General features: G+C 38.5%; 2 protein-coding genes across 3 annotated transcripts; both read left to right on the plus strand.

The window, feature by feature from the left end:
• The first annotated feature begins 702 nt into the window (after window positions 1-702).
• Window positions 703-5,083, plus strand: LOC131135641 (ribosomal RNA processing protein 1 homolog A-like). Its single transcript, XM_058081777.1, has 12 exons — window positions 703-903; window positions 1,208-1,290; window positions 1,380-1,437; window positions 1,540-1,625; window positions 2,164-2,225; window positions 2,423-2,552; window positions 2,855-2,919; window positions 3,562-3,740; window positions 4,201-4,304; window positions 4,381-4,478; window positions 4,752-4,771; window positions 4,867-5,083. The coding sequence occupies exons 1-12, from the start codon at window positions 747-749 to the stop codon at window positions 4,959-4,961; spliced, it is 1,137 nt and encodes a 378-aa protein (XP_057937760.1). The 5' UTR covers window positions 703-746; the 3' UTR covers window positions 4,962-5,083.
• A 2,683-nt stretch (window positions 5,084-7,766) lies between these two features.
• On the plus strand, window positions 7,767-15,822 carry LOC131135640 (ribosomal RNA processing protein 1 homolog B-like). 2 transcript variants are annotated; one of them, XM_058081775.1, is made up of 16 exons: window positions 7,768-7,976; window positions 8,316-8,398; window positions 8,488-8,545; window positions 8,648-8,733; window positions 9,200-9,261; window positions 9,658-9,787; window positions 10,239-10,303; window positions 10,737-10,915; window positions 11,368-11,471; window positions 11,550-11,647; window positions 11,921-11,940; window positions 12,036-12,146; window positions 12,502-13,850; window positions 13,948-14,115; window positions 14,387-14,453; window positions 14,722-15,822. In XM_058081775.1, exons 1-16 carry the CDS (start codon window positions 7,820-7,822, stop codon window positions 14,946-14,948), a joined length of 2,964 nt encoding a protein of 987 aa, XP_057937758.1. In that variant the 5' UTR covers window positions 7,768-7,819; the 3' UTR covers window positions 14,949-15,822. The 2 variants fall into 2 exon arrangements, with proteins under 2 accessions (XP_057937759.1, XP_057937758.1); XM_058081776.1 differs by lacking the exon at window positions 13,948-14,115 and having other exon boundaries at window positions 7,767-7,976; window positions 14,722-15,648.
• Window positions 15,823-15,927: the final 105 nt, after the last annotated feature.

The raw sequence follows: 15,927 nt of genomic DNA on the forward strand, positions 1-15,927 counted from the left end.
GGCGTAGATCTTTTTTATTTGCATAAAGCCTTTATTATTTACTGAATTCATTATTAGTATGTTATTATGATGCATTGTTTGTACTTTTTGTACTACACAAAAGTACTGTGTTATTGTACAGTACAACTATTTTAGCAATTAACAATCATATTGGAATAAGGTATTTTGACCCACAAACTTACTACTGACCCTTGGGGCTCATTCTTGTGTTCAGAGCCACTGACCTGCATTCCTTCAAACCACTAAAAGCACAGATTGTTTTAAAGAGAGTTGCCATTACTGGGCGTGGCAGGCGTGCCACACTGACCCCAGTGGTTACTCGCCCAAGTGTGACACCCTGCACAAACAGACTTGACATGTGGATGAAGGCAATGAGAGATGAGAGAGGGGAATCGCCTCACCTCCAGCCCAAGTTAGGAGACTGCAGGTTCTAGTCTGCAGAGAGATGGAGAGCTTTTTTTTTAAGTTGAGAGAACATTATGTTACAAGAATATATATTGTTATATTATTATAATGTTATAATATATTATCATATTTCCATAATATTAAAATATAATGTGAATAAAGTTGAAATTACGAGAACATAGTTTCAAAATAATATGTTAATACACCTTTTCACTTACAGTACATGGTGAAGCTGCATTGCAGGTTTTTCTTCAAATATATAGAACTTTAACGTCCGCGAGAATGTGACGTCATCAAAGGTGGACGCACACGTGGGGTTAGCTTCTGAGGGACTGTAGTTGATGCTGTGTGCATCGCGTGAATTGTACAACATGGCAGCAGTTCAAGAGCAAGAGATTCAGTTGGCACAAAAGTTAGCGGCTAACGAAAAGCCCATCCGAACCAAAGCTTTAAGGAAGCTGAGGAAGTATATCAATCTGAGATCACAGAAGTCCACAGGTAAGCAGCCCGTGTTAGAACATTGATAGCTTGTGTTGGCTTGTGTCAGTCTCAGCTGAGCACTGTGCCGACAAGTCCCAGGCAATCACATTAACTGTAAGAATATCACACAAGAGGGGTCAAATAAAATAGGAATAACAACGACTTCTTCCAAAACCTACAACACGATATGTTGTCGGGCTCTTAGAAGTGCTCAGGACGAATATATGTAGTGTATCGCCTTGCATCCGAACGCACCAAATAATCTAATGTTACTTAATTCCAGGATTCTGTTGTTTTCAGTCTGATTTCGTTTCTGTTTCAGATGGTTTTACTAGTGAAGAACTGCTCAAGCTATGGAAGGGTCTGTTCTACTGTTTGTGGATGCAGGACAAACCCCTTTTACAGGTACGTCAGTGAACCCTGATATACTCCATAGTGTAATGTTGTCCTCAGTAGTATCACTATCTGACTTGCATTTCTCTTTTTGTTTACAGGAGGAACTCTCAAACTCTATCTCCACTCTCATCCACAGTTTTCATGATGTAAATGGACGTAAGTTGCAAACATTTGACCTTATTTTGGTCTAATTCTAAAAGCAAGCAAGTCAAATCATGGCAAAGCCATGTAGTGGTGGAAGTATGTTGTTTTGCACAGAGTTCTTATATCTGGAGAGCTCTCTGAAGACCTTCAAAAGAGAGTGGACTGGCATCGACAGGCTGCGAATGGACAAGGTTTTCCAGGTTGGTGTGGCGCATTGCTTTACTGTATTTATTGCACAGAGCAGAGATAGCTACAAACTCATTTTCTTCTGTTGTCCATGGGCAAAAGCAAAATAGCAACAGGATAAAAAAAATACATACTATAGGTGAAATGTTTACTGTCCCACAAATTGGCGCGAACAATATTAACATTTTTGAGACCTAGTAAATCACTGTTATCATGATATAACAATAATAGCTAATGTTGTGTCTAACGCATGTAATGTGTGGTTCTGATAATGCCTTGCACACGCCAGTCCCACTTTATTATTATTCATAGAAGCGATGCCATAGTTCAGTCTGATTGGCTTTTGGGTGGGAGTCGGTTAAGACAGGTTCTTTGATGGATGTATTATCTGTGTAATTTGGTCAACATAAGGTAGCATCATCCTAACGTCATCTCTTGATGCATGTGCATGAAAATGTGTTTTCTTTGGAAACATTTGCAAGTGATGCCAAACCTCTGAGTGGTAGTGTACCTCATACCATATTGTTTTTGTTTTGTTTCCCTTTCTCACAGCTCGTCCGCTTCATGTTCAGGCAAACCTTTGAGATGCTGAAGAGAAAAAACTGGGAATGCAGGTAGTCTTTAAAGAAAAATTAACTGTTGTTAACTGTTAACTGTTTATTGGCGTCTTAGACTGAACTGAACGATATTCCAATTCCAGGGTTTAATATGGCATTCATGCTCATGACGAGTATATGTAAACGTCGAACTGCAGTATATTGAAATGTCATCATAACTAAGGCAAAATTATGCAGTGTACATTCTCTTTCAGTGTGGTTGCAAGATTTCTGGAACTGTTGAGAACAGAGCTCCTTCAGGTTGGCAGCAATGCCCCTACTGGCCTGCAGCTCCATGTCCTTGACCTGTATTTGACTGAACTAGCAGTTGTGGGTTCAGCAGAGGTAAATTTGTCATCATTAACACATTTCATGTCATTGATACTAGTGTCAAATCCTGATGAAACCACTTAAAATAATGACATACAAAGAAAGTATTGCACTTGAAATCCTTCCTGTGACATTTCCTTTATAGGTAGACAGGATACATTTACTATGTTGAATATAGTATAAATATACATATTTTGAATCAAATGCTTATTTCCTCAAATACTTTTTTCCAAACTTATTTTTTCTTAATATATACATACTTATACATACTAATTATCTATAAAATATTATGATCACGTCTTATTGTCTCCCTACAGCTCACTGCTGAACAGAACCTGATATTCCTAGAGCCGTTCTGCAACGCAGCAGCCAAAACCAAAGAGTAAGTCCAACACTCTTAGTCATCCCTCGTTTATTGCCATTAATTGGTTCCAGATCCAATCACGATATGGGAATTTCCGCAAAGTAGAATTCAATATTAATAAATTGAATGTTTTTGTAATTACAGCAAAGAATACCTATTTGACTTTCTAAATATGATTTTTAACATTAGAGCCCTGTAGACATGAGGTAACACCCCTATAGTCACCTTTACACTCCTATTATTTTTTGTTTACACCACATTGCGCAACACCTCCCCAGTTATCCAGTTATCCTCCCCAGTTTACTCAGTCCATACTTACTAAAGTGCTTCAAACTGAGTGGGGAAGAAGACCAAACTTACCACTTCTACATGGAATGAGAGTAGAACCATTTTTTCACTTGATCAGCCATCGCATGTGATAAGAAATGCATTCGGAAATACAAAATGTAAGTTGTGGATACCAGCATTTTGTTAATGTTCTGGCATAACAAGATTACATATTGGGGTTGAAATAAGCAATGAAAAGCAGCTTTCACAAGAAAAAAAAAATGTATATCATCCATGGCTGCATTTCTGTGTGTGTGTGTGTGTGTGTGTGTGTGTGTGTGTGTGTGTGTGAAATAATGACACTCTAATGCTATCCTCTCACCGTTTGACCAGCCGGACACTTTTCCAAGCCATCTGCAGCAGCATCTTCAGCACAATCATTGACCAGGCCCCCTTTGCCATTGAAGATCTGATAAAGGAGATGAAAGAGACAGACTTCTCCGATTCTGGCCAGTCCTCCGAAGGGGACGACGAGGCAGTTGAGCGCAAAGAGCTGGTGAAGCAAATGAATGGTAATGGTACATGTTCATAGGAAACGATGACTACAGCACCATTCTGCTTCCCATTTCGACTTGGAATATTTGACATATGTCACATAACTTACTTTATACCATCCTACTGTGTAGACTTTTGGTTGAACGCTAAGTATACAGTATCTTTTTCTCCCTCCTTTTGGTTTGGGTCAGGGTTTGAATCAGCCTTAAGTGTTGGGCAAATTAGCAAACGAGGAGTTTTGGTGCCAGTTTCAAGATAGAACTACCACTACTACTTAAATCCCATTTAAATTTGAATATCATGGTTGAGGTCTGACTATCATAACTTTTGCAGACATTTAAATGATTTATCGAAGAATGATACCTGGGCTTGCTCAGGACAAAACTTCTTGCAAATAACTGCATGCACTTTAAGTTGACTATTTTCATACAATAATTTTGCCCTCATATGTATTCTTTCTTGGTTCCTTTTTTGTAGGTATTAAATCACACGCCCATGATAACGATCATGAGCTTCAGTCAGACGACTCCGACACAGAACTACAATATGATGACGACGATGACACAACACCTGTTTTACAGGTGGGGTTTTGTATTGATTTAATGCACTCCTTTCTCTTATCGAAATAACACTTGAACCTACATTGTCTTTTTCCAGTTTGACTATGCAGCTCTCGCTGACAAGCTGTTGCAGTTGTCAAGCTGTAGTAACACACCCAGCCAGAACAGACAGATACTCTACAAAATCATCAAAGTGTAAGTTTAGAACCTTTTGAAATTTGAGTTATTTTATAGATTATCAACGCCTTGTTGTGTTTACAGTCCTCAGAATGAGCCCATGCTAGTCAAATTAATAAGACATTGGAAATATTAGAATTTAACAAAATCATAAACACAGCGGCCACAACGCTTTCTTTAGTAAAGTAAATTAAAATAAAGTAAATGCATATTACAACACTGCAAGACTTGGCTTTAATAATAGTAATTATTTTGTGGCACATTTACATATTTTTTTCTCTTTAATGGCAGGTTGCGAGATCTCAGTGAAGGTATTTAATTTTCTTATTTGCTTGTTATCTGAACATAATTTTCTTCTTCCCTTCATTATGTGCATTTTCTCACTTTATCTCCATTTTGCTGTCAGGCATCTTTCCTCAGGATGACTATCCAGAGGAAGTCTCCACGGATGAGGATGATGACAACTTTGATGACAAAATAATGAGGTTCACTCAAACATGACTGCACAAGATCAGATTGTAGTATTCTTAATTATAAGGTGTACCTATCAGACTGAAAGTAAATACAAACTACTATACAATTACAAACATACATGTGTGTGTTTTTGCACCCTTTAAATGAAATCCGGTTCAAACAAATACTAACCAAAAGGCTTCCAACTACAGTCCATGTTGGTGTGAAGAGCCTGTAGAAAGAACTTCTGTCCGTCACTCTTGTCGCTGCTGGAGACAATTGTGGGTCCTTCAATGACTTGTGAACAGTTTCTGTGGAGCTCGCTCTGTGAAGGTTCACAATACAGCACTCAGTCAACCAGACAATACCAGAGGCCATTGTCATAGAATGCAGAGAATGGCTCGAAAATGTCATACCCACAATGCTTAAGAATTAACACTAAAAGCAATAGTTAAAGCAAAAAAAAAGGGAAAATAACCAAAAATGATATTTAGAGCTTCTAGTCAATGTAAAACTTCCGTGCCAAATACTTTGAATCCCACACCTCCATGTACGTTTTTATGTTCCACGGATAACGTACTCTCAACAGCCGTTAAGATGTCGCACTTGGTGGTCCTCATCTGTTTATCAATCATCTTACATTATCATACATCAGTGATGTGTAACTGTACATTTCAGTGTGTGAATCGTCTTTAGGGATTATGTTGCAGGTGAACAATGGCAGGTGGGGTTGGGGGGTGGACTGGGTCAATGACGTGTCACAACTAGACATTTTTACGGCCATTCAATTACTTGCAGATTCAACAATTGCTGGTTAGTCTGGATCGGAACTCCTCTCGTGTGACCCTCGTGCTGGTTTCATCCATGCTAAAGGCGCCGCTGCTTGCTGCTCGGTTACGGCTGCTAGCTACAACACGTCAAGGCTTTTTCGAGTGCTCGTATCATCGAACATCAGTTTGTGACAGATCTGGAGAATGAATATTACATACCTGGAGAGTAAATATGTTACAAAGCACACTTCCAAAGCGTCTTGTCTGTTTTGGGTCTTCAGCCCAGCGACGTATCCTCTACTTCCCTGTTGAGCGTTTGCTACTGTCACTACCAAGTCGCACGACTAACTGAAGCCGCTGTGTCCGTGAACGCACCTTTTGTCTCTTGCCGTCACTAGCGGCAACTGATCTGTGATCAAATGTTTGATCTTTGCCCTGTAACCTGAATTTGTATTGTTTGACGATACTGGCAATTTGGTATCCTTACGATACCAAGTAAACACAGGCCCAGCACACTATTGTCGATACTGATGACAATTTGTTTTCAAGATCCTTGAATGATTTTGTGATTTTGCCTTTAATTTGTTTATTATTATAATCAGAATGAAACACAAAACAGATGTTTACAAGGAAGAATAAATTATTTTCACCGAGGATTGGCATAGATCTTTTTGATTTGCATAAAGCCTTTATTATTGACTGAATTTATTATTGGTGTGTTATTATGATGCATTGTTTGTACTTTTTGTACTACACATAAAAGTACTGTACAACTACTTTAGCAATTAACAATCATATTGAACTAAGGTATTTTTACCCACAAACATACTACTGACCCTGGGGGCTCATTCTTGTGTTAAGAGCCACTGACCTGCATTCCTTCAAACCACTAAAAGCACAGATTGTTTTAAAGAGAGTTGCCATTACTGGGCGTGGCAGGCGTGCCACACTGACCCCAGTGGTTACTCGCCCAAGTGTGACACCCTGCACAAACAGACTTGACATGTGGATGAAGGCAATGAGAGATGAGAGAGGGGAATCTCCTCACCTCCAGCCTAAGTTAGGAGACTGCAGGTTCTAGTCTGCAGAGAGATGGAGAGCTTTCCCAGACCGCTGTATCGGGAACTCCATCACTTTGACCAGCTTTTTGTGCATGACTTCAGGCAATCATGGACTGCAAAATCTTGTCATTATTTTTCAGTATTCAAAGTTATGAGGATGTAATGTTTCGCTTAGAGCTCTGGTGTGAAAGTCTACCTCAACCACATATTGATCTATTGTGGTGGTGTTTGAAAATCAAACAATCATCAGTCAAGATAAAATAAAAACTCACGGCCATTGGCCATATACTTTTAGATCCATATGTTGCTGCGCAAAGAGCAAACGTACATCCAAGATATCAATAATTAACCTCAACTTTATCAGTCGGAGGGAGTACCCTGCAAAGGACACCCCATGGAATCATCTGAGCAGGCTATAAATTAGCACTTACCAGTTTAAGCCAATATCCCTTGGAAGTCAGACAATATTGGACCAGGGGCCATTTGTGGCCTGTAGCTTTTTTTTAATATGCCTGTGGCACGTTGTAAAAATATAATTTAAAGACAAAAAATAACAACAGAAGATACGGAAAAAATCTGCAATAATTTTACAACAAAAAAGTCAAACTATTGAGAGACAAAAGTTATATTCTCAGAAGAAATAATCATAATATTTCCAGAATAACATCGTAACATTATGAAGAAGAATAATGTAATTTCAGTGTCATAAAGTTTAAATATTAAAAGAAAAAGTTGTAATAATATGAGAAAGACAAAACAAATAAAGCTAAAGAAATAAAAATAAAGAAAATTAAGTTGAGAGAACATTATGTTACAATAATATATATTCTTATATTATTATAATGTTATAATATATTATTATTTTTCCATAATATTAAAATATAATGTAAATAAAGTTGAAATTACATAGAACATAGTTTAAAATAATATGCTAATACACCTTTTCACTTACAGTACATGGCGAAGCTGCATTGCAGGTTTTTCTACAAATATATAGAACTTTAACGTTGGCGAGGATGTGACGTCATCAAAGGAGGACGCACACGTGGGGTTAGCTTCTGATGGACTGTAGTTGATGCCGTGTGCATCGCGTGAATTGTACAACATGGCAGCAGTTCAAGAGCAAGAGATTCAGTTGGCACAAAAGTTAGCGGCTAACGAAAAGCCCATCCGAACCAAAGCTTTAAGGAAGCTGAGGAAGTATATCAATCTGAGATCACAGAAGTCGTCAGGTAAGTAGCTCGTGTTAGAACATTGATAGCATGGTTAGCAATGCAGACTCCAGTCTTAAGCCACTTAGCATTAGCTTGTGTCAGTCTCAGCTGAACACTGTGCCAACAAGTCCCAGGCAATCACATTAACTGTAGGAATATCACACAAGACGGGTTAAATAAAATAGGAATAACAACGACTTATTCCAAAACCTACAACACGATATGTTGTCGGGCTCTTCGAAGTGTTCAGGACGAATATATGTCGTGTATCGTCTTGCATTCGAACGTACCAAATAATCTAATGTCAGTTGATTCCAGGATTCTGTTGTTTTCAGTCTGATTTCGTTTCTGTTTCAGATGGTTTTACTAGTGAAGAACTGCTCAAGCTATGGAAGGGTCTGTTCTACTGTTTGTGGATGCAGGACAAACCCCTTTTACAGGTACGTCACTGAACCCTGATATACTCCATAGTGTAATGTTGTCCTCAGCAGTATCACTATCTGACTTGCATTTCTCTTTTTGTTTACAGGAGGAACTCTCAAACTCTATCTCCACTCTGATCCACAGTTTTCATGATGTAAATGGACGTAAGTTGCAAACATTTGACTTTACTTTGGTCTAACTCTAAAAGTAAGCAAGTCAAATCATGGCAAAGCCATGTAGTCATGGAAGTATGTTGTTTTGCACAGAGTTCTTATATCTGGAGAGCTCTCTGAAGACTTTCAAAAGAGAGTGGACTGGCATCGACAGGCTGCGAATGGACAAGGTTTTCCAGGTTGGTATGGAGCATTGCTTTACTGTATTTATTGCACAATACATGTATTGAATTGAAATGTTTACTGTCCCGCAAATTGGCACTAAACAATATTAACATTTTTGAGACCTAGTAAATCACTGTTATCATGATATAACAATAATAGCTAATGTTGTGTCTAAAGCATGTAATGTGTGGTTCTGATAATGCCTTGCACACGCCAGTCCCACTTTATTATTATTCATAGAAGCGATGCCATAGTTCAGTCTGATTTGCTTTTGGGTGGGAGTCGGTTAAGACAGGTTCTTTGATGGATGTATTATCTGTGTAATTTGGTCAACATAAGGTAGCATCATCCTAACGTCATCTCTTGATGCATGTGCATGAAAATGTGTTTTCTTTGGAAACATTTGAAAGTGATGCCAAACCTCTGAGTGGTAGTGTACCTCATACCAAATTGTTTTTGTTTTGTTTCCCTTTCTCACAGCTCGTCCGCTTCATGTTCAGGCAAACCTTTGAGATGCTGAAGAGAAAAAACTGGGAATGCAGGTAGCCTTTAAAAAAAATAACTGTTGTTTTTCCAGGGTTACGTGGCTATACAACTTCTACGATCTTTTGATTTTTAAAAACGGCTCATTTCAAGTTATATTCTGACCACTACTCAAGCAGTTGAAGCACCATTATCCATTTATTCTGTGATGTGAGATCGCCACAATAGCCCTAAAGCCAGACAAATTTTCAGTACACAATAATACAACCAGCAACTGAACTGCAAAAAAATCTAGAGCCTTTTATTGGTGTCTTAGACTGAAGTGAACGATATTCCAATTCCAGGGTTTAATATGGCATTCATGCTCATGACGAGTATATGTAAACGTCGAACTGCAGTATATTGAAATGTCATCATAACTGAGGCAAAATTATGCAGTGTACATTCTCTTTCAGTGTGGTTGCAAGATTTCTGGAACTGTTGAGAACAGAGCTCCTTCAGGTTGGCAGCAATGCCCCTACTGGCCTGCAGCTCCATGTCCTTGACCTGTATTTGACTGAACTAGCAGTTGTGGGTTCAGCAGAGGTAAATTTGTCATCATTAACACATTTCATGTCATTGATACTAGTGTCAAATCCTGATGAAACCACTTAAGATAATGACATACAAAGAAAATATTGAACTTGAAATCCTGAATATTATTGCTTGCACCATTAATATTGTACAGTGAAAATAAGTATTTGATTCCCCCCCCCCCACTGATTTTGTTATAAAGACAGGAACATTCCAAATTAGTTCTGTCCCTTTAGGAAAAGTACTCCTAACATCAACATTCCATTCTCACCCATCCATCACTATGGGCGAGACCAAAGAAGGACCCACACAAGATTGAGAGAATAGAGTATACATTTTTTTAATCAAATACCTATTTCCTCAATCAAATAATTTTTTTTCTAACCTTATTTTTTCTCAATATATACATACTCAGATAATTATCTATAAAATATTATGATCACGTCTTATTGTCTTCCTACAGCTCACTGCTGATCAGAACCTGATATTCCTAGAGCCGTTCTGCAAAGCAGCAGCCAAAACCAAAGAGTAAGTCCAACACTCTTAGTGACTTCTACTGAGAGTCTGCTTCTGCATATAGTCATCCCTGGTTTATTGCCATTACTTGGTTCCAGATCCAATCACGATATGGGAATTTCCGCAAAGTAGGATTCAATAGTAATAAATTGAATATTTTTGTAATTACAGAAAAGAATGTTACAGAAAGCATGTCTGTCCGGTTTTCAGTTAATAATGCGAGAACAATAGAAAGAAATGCATTCGGAAATACAAAATGTAAGTTGTGGATACCAGCATTTTGTTAATGTTGTGGCATAACAAGATTACATATTGGGGTTGAAATAAGCAATGAAAAGCAGCTTTCACAAGAAAAAAAAATATCATCCATGGCTGCATTTCTATGTGTGTGCGTGTGTGTGTGAAATAATGACACTCTAACGCTATCCTCTCACTGTTTGACCAGCCGGACACTTTTCCAAGCCATCTGCAGCAGCATCTTCAGCACAATCATTGACCAGGCCCCCTTTGCCATTGAAGATCTGATAAAGGAGATGAAAGAGACAGACTTCTCCGATTCTGGCCAGTCCTCCGAAGGGGACGACGAGGCAGTTGAGCGCAAAGAGCTGGTGAAGCAAATGAATGGTAATGGTACATGTTCATAGGAAACGATGACTACAGCACCATTCTGCTTCCCATTTTGACTTGGAATATTTGACATATGTCACATAACTTACTTTAGACCATCCTACTGTGTAGACTTTTGGTTGAACGCTAAGTATACAGTATCTTTTTCTCCCTCCTTTTGGTTTGGGTCAGGGTTTGAATCAGCCTTAAGTGTTGGGCAAATTAGCAAACGAGGAGTTTTGGTGCCAGTTTTAAGATCTACCACTACTTAAATCCCATTGACATTTGAATATCATGGTCGAGGTCTGACTATCAGAACATTCGCAGACATTTAAATGATTTATCGAAGAATGATACCTGGGCTTGCCCAGGAGAAAGTTCTTGCAAATAACTGCATGCACTTTAAGTTGACTATTTTCATACAATAATTTTGCCCTCATATGTATTCTTTCTTGGTTCCTTTTTTGTAGGTATTAAATCACACGCCCATGATAATGATCATGAGCTTCAGTCAGACGACTCCGACACAGAACTACAATATGATGACGATGATGACACAACACCGGTTTTACAGGTGGGGTATTGTATTGATTTAATGCACTCCTTTCTCTTATCGAAATAACTTCAACCAAACCACAATGTCTTTTTCCAGTTTGACTATGCAGCTCTCGCTGACAAGCTGTTGCAGTTGTCAAGCTGTAGTAACACACCCAGCCAGAACAGACAGAGACTCTACAAAATCATCAAAGTGTAAGTTTAGAACCTTTTGAAATTTGAGTTATTTTATAGATTATCAACGCCTTGTTGTGTTTACAGTCCTCAGAATGAGCCGATGCTAGTCAAATTAATAAGACATTCGAAACATTAGAATTTAACAAAATCATAAACACAGCGGCCACAATGCTTTCTGTAGTAAAGTAAATTAAAATCAAGTAAATGCATATTACAACACTGCAAGACTTGGCTTTAATAACAGTAATTATTTTGTGGCACATTTACATATTTGTTTCTCTTTAATGGCAGGTTGCGAGATCTCAGTGAAGGTATTTAATTTTCTTATTTGCTTGTTATCTGAACATAATTTTCTTCTTTCCTTCATTATATGCATTTTCTCACTTTATCTCCATTTTGCTGTCAGGCATCTTTCCTCAGGATGACTATCCAGAGGAAGTCTCCACGGATGAGGATGATGACAATTTTGGCAGCAGAAAGAACTTGAATAAACGTCGACGTAACACAGGGGAATCAGGTAAGAATCCTAAGCTAAAGGCAAATAGTCACATGTACAATGTGCACAATGTGCCTCTCATATTAAGGAAAACCTATGTGAGCGAATCTTGTGATGATGGTGGCAAGTAGGCATGGGTCGGTTACCAGTTTCAAGGTATAAAATGGTATGAAAAAGTCATGGTTTCAAAACCGCTAAAATGTTTGTCATAACGTTCTTGCCATGAGAAAAAGTCAATTCAGCTTTCTGCGTCTCAATTGCCATTGTTCTAAAGCTAACAACTTCAATGCATAAAAGCACAATCCAGATTTAAACCCTAAATATGAGAACTATGATTCCTTCATGTAAAAAGAGAGAGTTTTTCTTTTTTCTTCAGGGGTAAAAAAATCTAAACTTGAGAAAATGGAGGACTCGATTAAAGATGGCATAGAACCCTCCACTGAAGATGGCATGGAACCCTCCACTAAAGACGGCATAGAAACGATAGAAACGACAGATCCTGTTATCAAAAAGCAAAAGAAGAAGAAAAAGAAGGCACGCCGTAATGGATGTGCAAGCGAGGATCTAAATGCAAGCAGCTCCAATGTGGAGCACACTGAAGAACCAACTCTAAGTAAAATTGACCTCAATGGGTCAGCAGACGAGGCAAAGATGCAGCCATCTGTTTCCGTATTGGATGAAGCCGACAAACCAAATTGTTGCATGACCAACAAGAATCAGCTGAAGAAGAAGAAGAAGAAAAAGAGGCCAGCATCGGAGCTTAAAGTGGAAGAGCGAGGGGAGCATCCGACTTGCACTACACAGGAAGTTGGCACAGGAATCGGAGGGCAAGAGAGCGCCTTAAAAGCCAGTCAAGTGTTTTCGGTGAAGACGAGCGCAAAATTGAAATCACACAATGACACAGTGGAAGATCAAGTAAACTGTGGAATGTCCCAAAACTCTGAAACCGAACCCCAGGCTAAAAAACCCACCAAGAGGAAAAAGAAGGGTCTGAAAGTCAAAGAGTTAGAGGGTGACTCACAGTTAAGCAAAATTCAATTTCTATCAATACCGTGTGATAATGGCACGGTCATGAAGAATGATGCTACCGCCTCAGGTAAGAAGCATCAGAGAGAGAGCATTAACATAGATAAAGCCCCAAGTTATGAATCTGCTACAAAAACCGAGCTCACGATGAGAAGTGAGGATGTATCCCAACAACCCACAGCAGTGTGTCATAAAACTAAGGAAAAAACAAACAAGAAAAAAACAATCATGGAGAAAATGGATCAAACAACTGAGGAAAAGACACCAGAACCTGTACTTTCTGAAAGTCAAAATCCTGCCAACGGAAGTGCAACCACAAAGAAGAAAAGACGAAGGAGCCGGAATAAATTGAAAGCTGCAGTTCAAGCGGAAAAGGAAGTTACAGTGTCAAAGACATCGCAGTTGTTGGATGTTGACCAGTTGTCCTCTGACCATCACATGGGACCTTCCCTGAAGAAGAAAAATATGCTACCATCAGCACAGGTGAAAGAGGTCCAAGATGAAACCCAGTTCCTATTGAAGTGCAGTGCAGATGATGAGCCCATTGTGTGTGATGACACTTCCTCATCCTCTGAGCCGAGCAAGAAGAAGAAGAAAAGGAAAATCCCAGTGGTGTTTGAGTTTGAAGCTGATGAGGTTGAGACCGCCACACCAGTCAGCAACATTGCCAACAGAGCAGCTGGTGTCAAGAAAAGAAGTGTGAGTATTAAAGGAGATCTTTGATTGATCTGATTCATTTTGTGACCTTTGTCAGATCAACTGCGCATATATATCTGAAACCAGTTCTCCACCTTAGGGACTTGATGGTTTATCTACACCTCAAATTGCTAATAATCCACCGAAGTTGAAGGTGAAGACACAATCGTGTGCCTTGGTCACTTTTCAGGCAAACGCCAAAGTTCCAACACCACTCTTCTACAGGGCCAAAGGAAGCCCAAAAAACACACAACTTGGTATATCTAAGGTATATCTTTGAAACTTTTAAAACCACCAGACCTCGATACTAAGAGTTGCAGGGTTGTCTGTGTTGCTATGGTAAATGCTCAATATTAAATTGTCTATCATGAGTAAGTAGTTAAACATAATTGCAGTTAGGAAATTAGAAGACTATTCAAACCACAAATGTTGAAAACGAGTAAAAACCTGCATATGTCATCAGAAATTTCATAAAACAAACTCTAATCCCACCTGCACCATTGATCCTATTTTTCCTCTTTGTTTTGTTGTTTCCATAGACAAGCCAAACTCCCACATCGGATTCCAAGAAGGTGACCTTCCATCTAAAGAATAACAAGACAGCTGGTAAGAAATTGGTCAAATATAACCACATTCTGTGGTATATGCACACACCTGATTTAACACATATTTGGTTAGTTTTGGCTCTGTGTACAACACTTTATATTTTTATTACCACAGCAAATACCAGAAAAACTGCCAAAATGAATGTGATGCATCAACAGCGTCCATTACAATCGCACATGCATTATGGCTAGTTTTGCAAATTACATCAATTTGAAGTCAAATTTTTGCAGCCTGCCTTGAAGGATTTGCTTCACTTTTTATGTTACAGAGTTCAAGAAGAATGATCGCAGCCTGTTACTGAGCCCAGAGGGGTCAACAAAAGTACCCTTTGACCCAAAACAGAAACCGAAAACTGGGGTCTTAAAGTCCTCTCCCAAGCCACTCTCACTCTCCACCAGCATCAAGAAGACCCCCATTGCCAACCGGAAGAGGGGTCTCAGTACTCCAAATAGCACGCCGAAAAAAAAACGGCCCTCTGCAGCAGACTTTTTTTGAAATCCTCCATTTGTTATACTGTGGATACACATGTAAACTTGTCACGTTCAGTGTATTTTTATTATGGACCTTTAACACAGTATTCCACAATATATCTCATAACGAAATTAAACATTGTCACACCATAAAAAACCTTCTAAGATTTTCCTCCCTTTTATTCTTGCAAACCCAAAACTGAAAAACATTTGAGAGAACTTTTGAGGTACACTCCCAGAAGGTGATGATTGGTCATGTGAAAATGAATAAGTGCTGATTTTGTGGCTTGCCTGACATTGAAAGTCAGTCTCTTTATGTTTATTATGTCAACAAAATAAAACTCTGTACAACTGTACAACACAATTCAGATTGGAGTAACAATGACTCACTCCAGTGTCTGCTTGTCCAAGAGACAAACTTTACTAAAGGAGAATTTTATGCCGCAAGAACAAAATCCTTCAAATGTGCTAGAATGTGTTCTATACAGCTTTGGGCTCATTAGTTCCCTCAATAACGTATTTCAAGACTTTTTTTTTTATTGGTCCTCAGCATATTGTTAAAATACCATTGATTGATATTGGATGTTACACTTTTTGTCATCTGTAACAAAAAGCTAAGATATGTTTTGACTTTTATTGGATTATAGTATTTTTATAATCCAAAATGTATCAACATAGCCCTTCCTGTGTCCTCTTTTTAAAATTTTTCGGTGGAAAATGTTTGTTGATTATATAGGACTCATTTGGCGCCATTGTAAAGTGACCAACCCTGAATATGGCCACCCCATAATGGCGTCATGTCTGGTAAGATAGCTCAATTTAAAAAGCCTATTTTCTGCTATTGAAGCTAATTTAAAATAGCTAACAATTCTTCTGCCTTAATAAGGTGCCACATATTACAATTAAACTTATTACTATATTAATACATTTGTGGAAAGCAACTCGTGAAAATACTATTACTATGATGTATTTCAGCAAATAAAATGTTTAATTTTTTTTGTAAA

The sequence above is a fragment of the Doryrhamphus excisus genome, chromosome 9 (assembly GCF_030265055.1).
Source record: "Doryrhamphus excisus isolate RoL2022-K1 chromosome 9, RoL_Dexc_1.0, whole genome shotgun sequence".
NCBI classification, from domain to species: Eukaryota; Metazoa; Chordata; class Actinopteri; order Syngnathiformes; family Syngnathidae; genus Doryrhamphus; species Doryrhamphus excisus.

Coding starts and splice junctions, on each gene's coding strand:
- LOC131135641 (XM_058081777.1), top strand. CDS start 747: ATGCTGTGTGCATCGCGTGAATTGTACAACATGGCAGCAGTTCAAGAG. Junction 1,438..1,539: donor TTTTCATGATGTAAATGGAC/GTAAGTTGCAAA, acceptor TGTTTTGCACAG/AGTTCTTATATCTGGAGAGC. Junction 4,305..4,380: donor ACACAACACCTGTTTTACAG/GTGGGGTTTTGT, acceptor GTCTTTTTCCAG/TTTGACTATGCAGCTCTCGC.
- LOC131135640 (XM_058081775.1), top strand. CDS start 7,820: ATGCCGTGTGCATCGCGTGAATTGTACAACATGGCAGCAGTTCAAGAG. Junction 11,472..11,549: donor ACACAACACCGGTTTTACAG/GTGGGGTATTGT, acceptor GTCTTTTTCCAG/TTTGACTATGCAGCTCTCGC. Junction 14,116..14,386: donor CACAACTTGGTATATCTAAG/GTATATCTTTGA, acceptor TTGTTTCCATAG/ACAAGCCAAACTCCCACATC.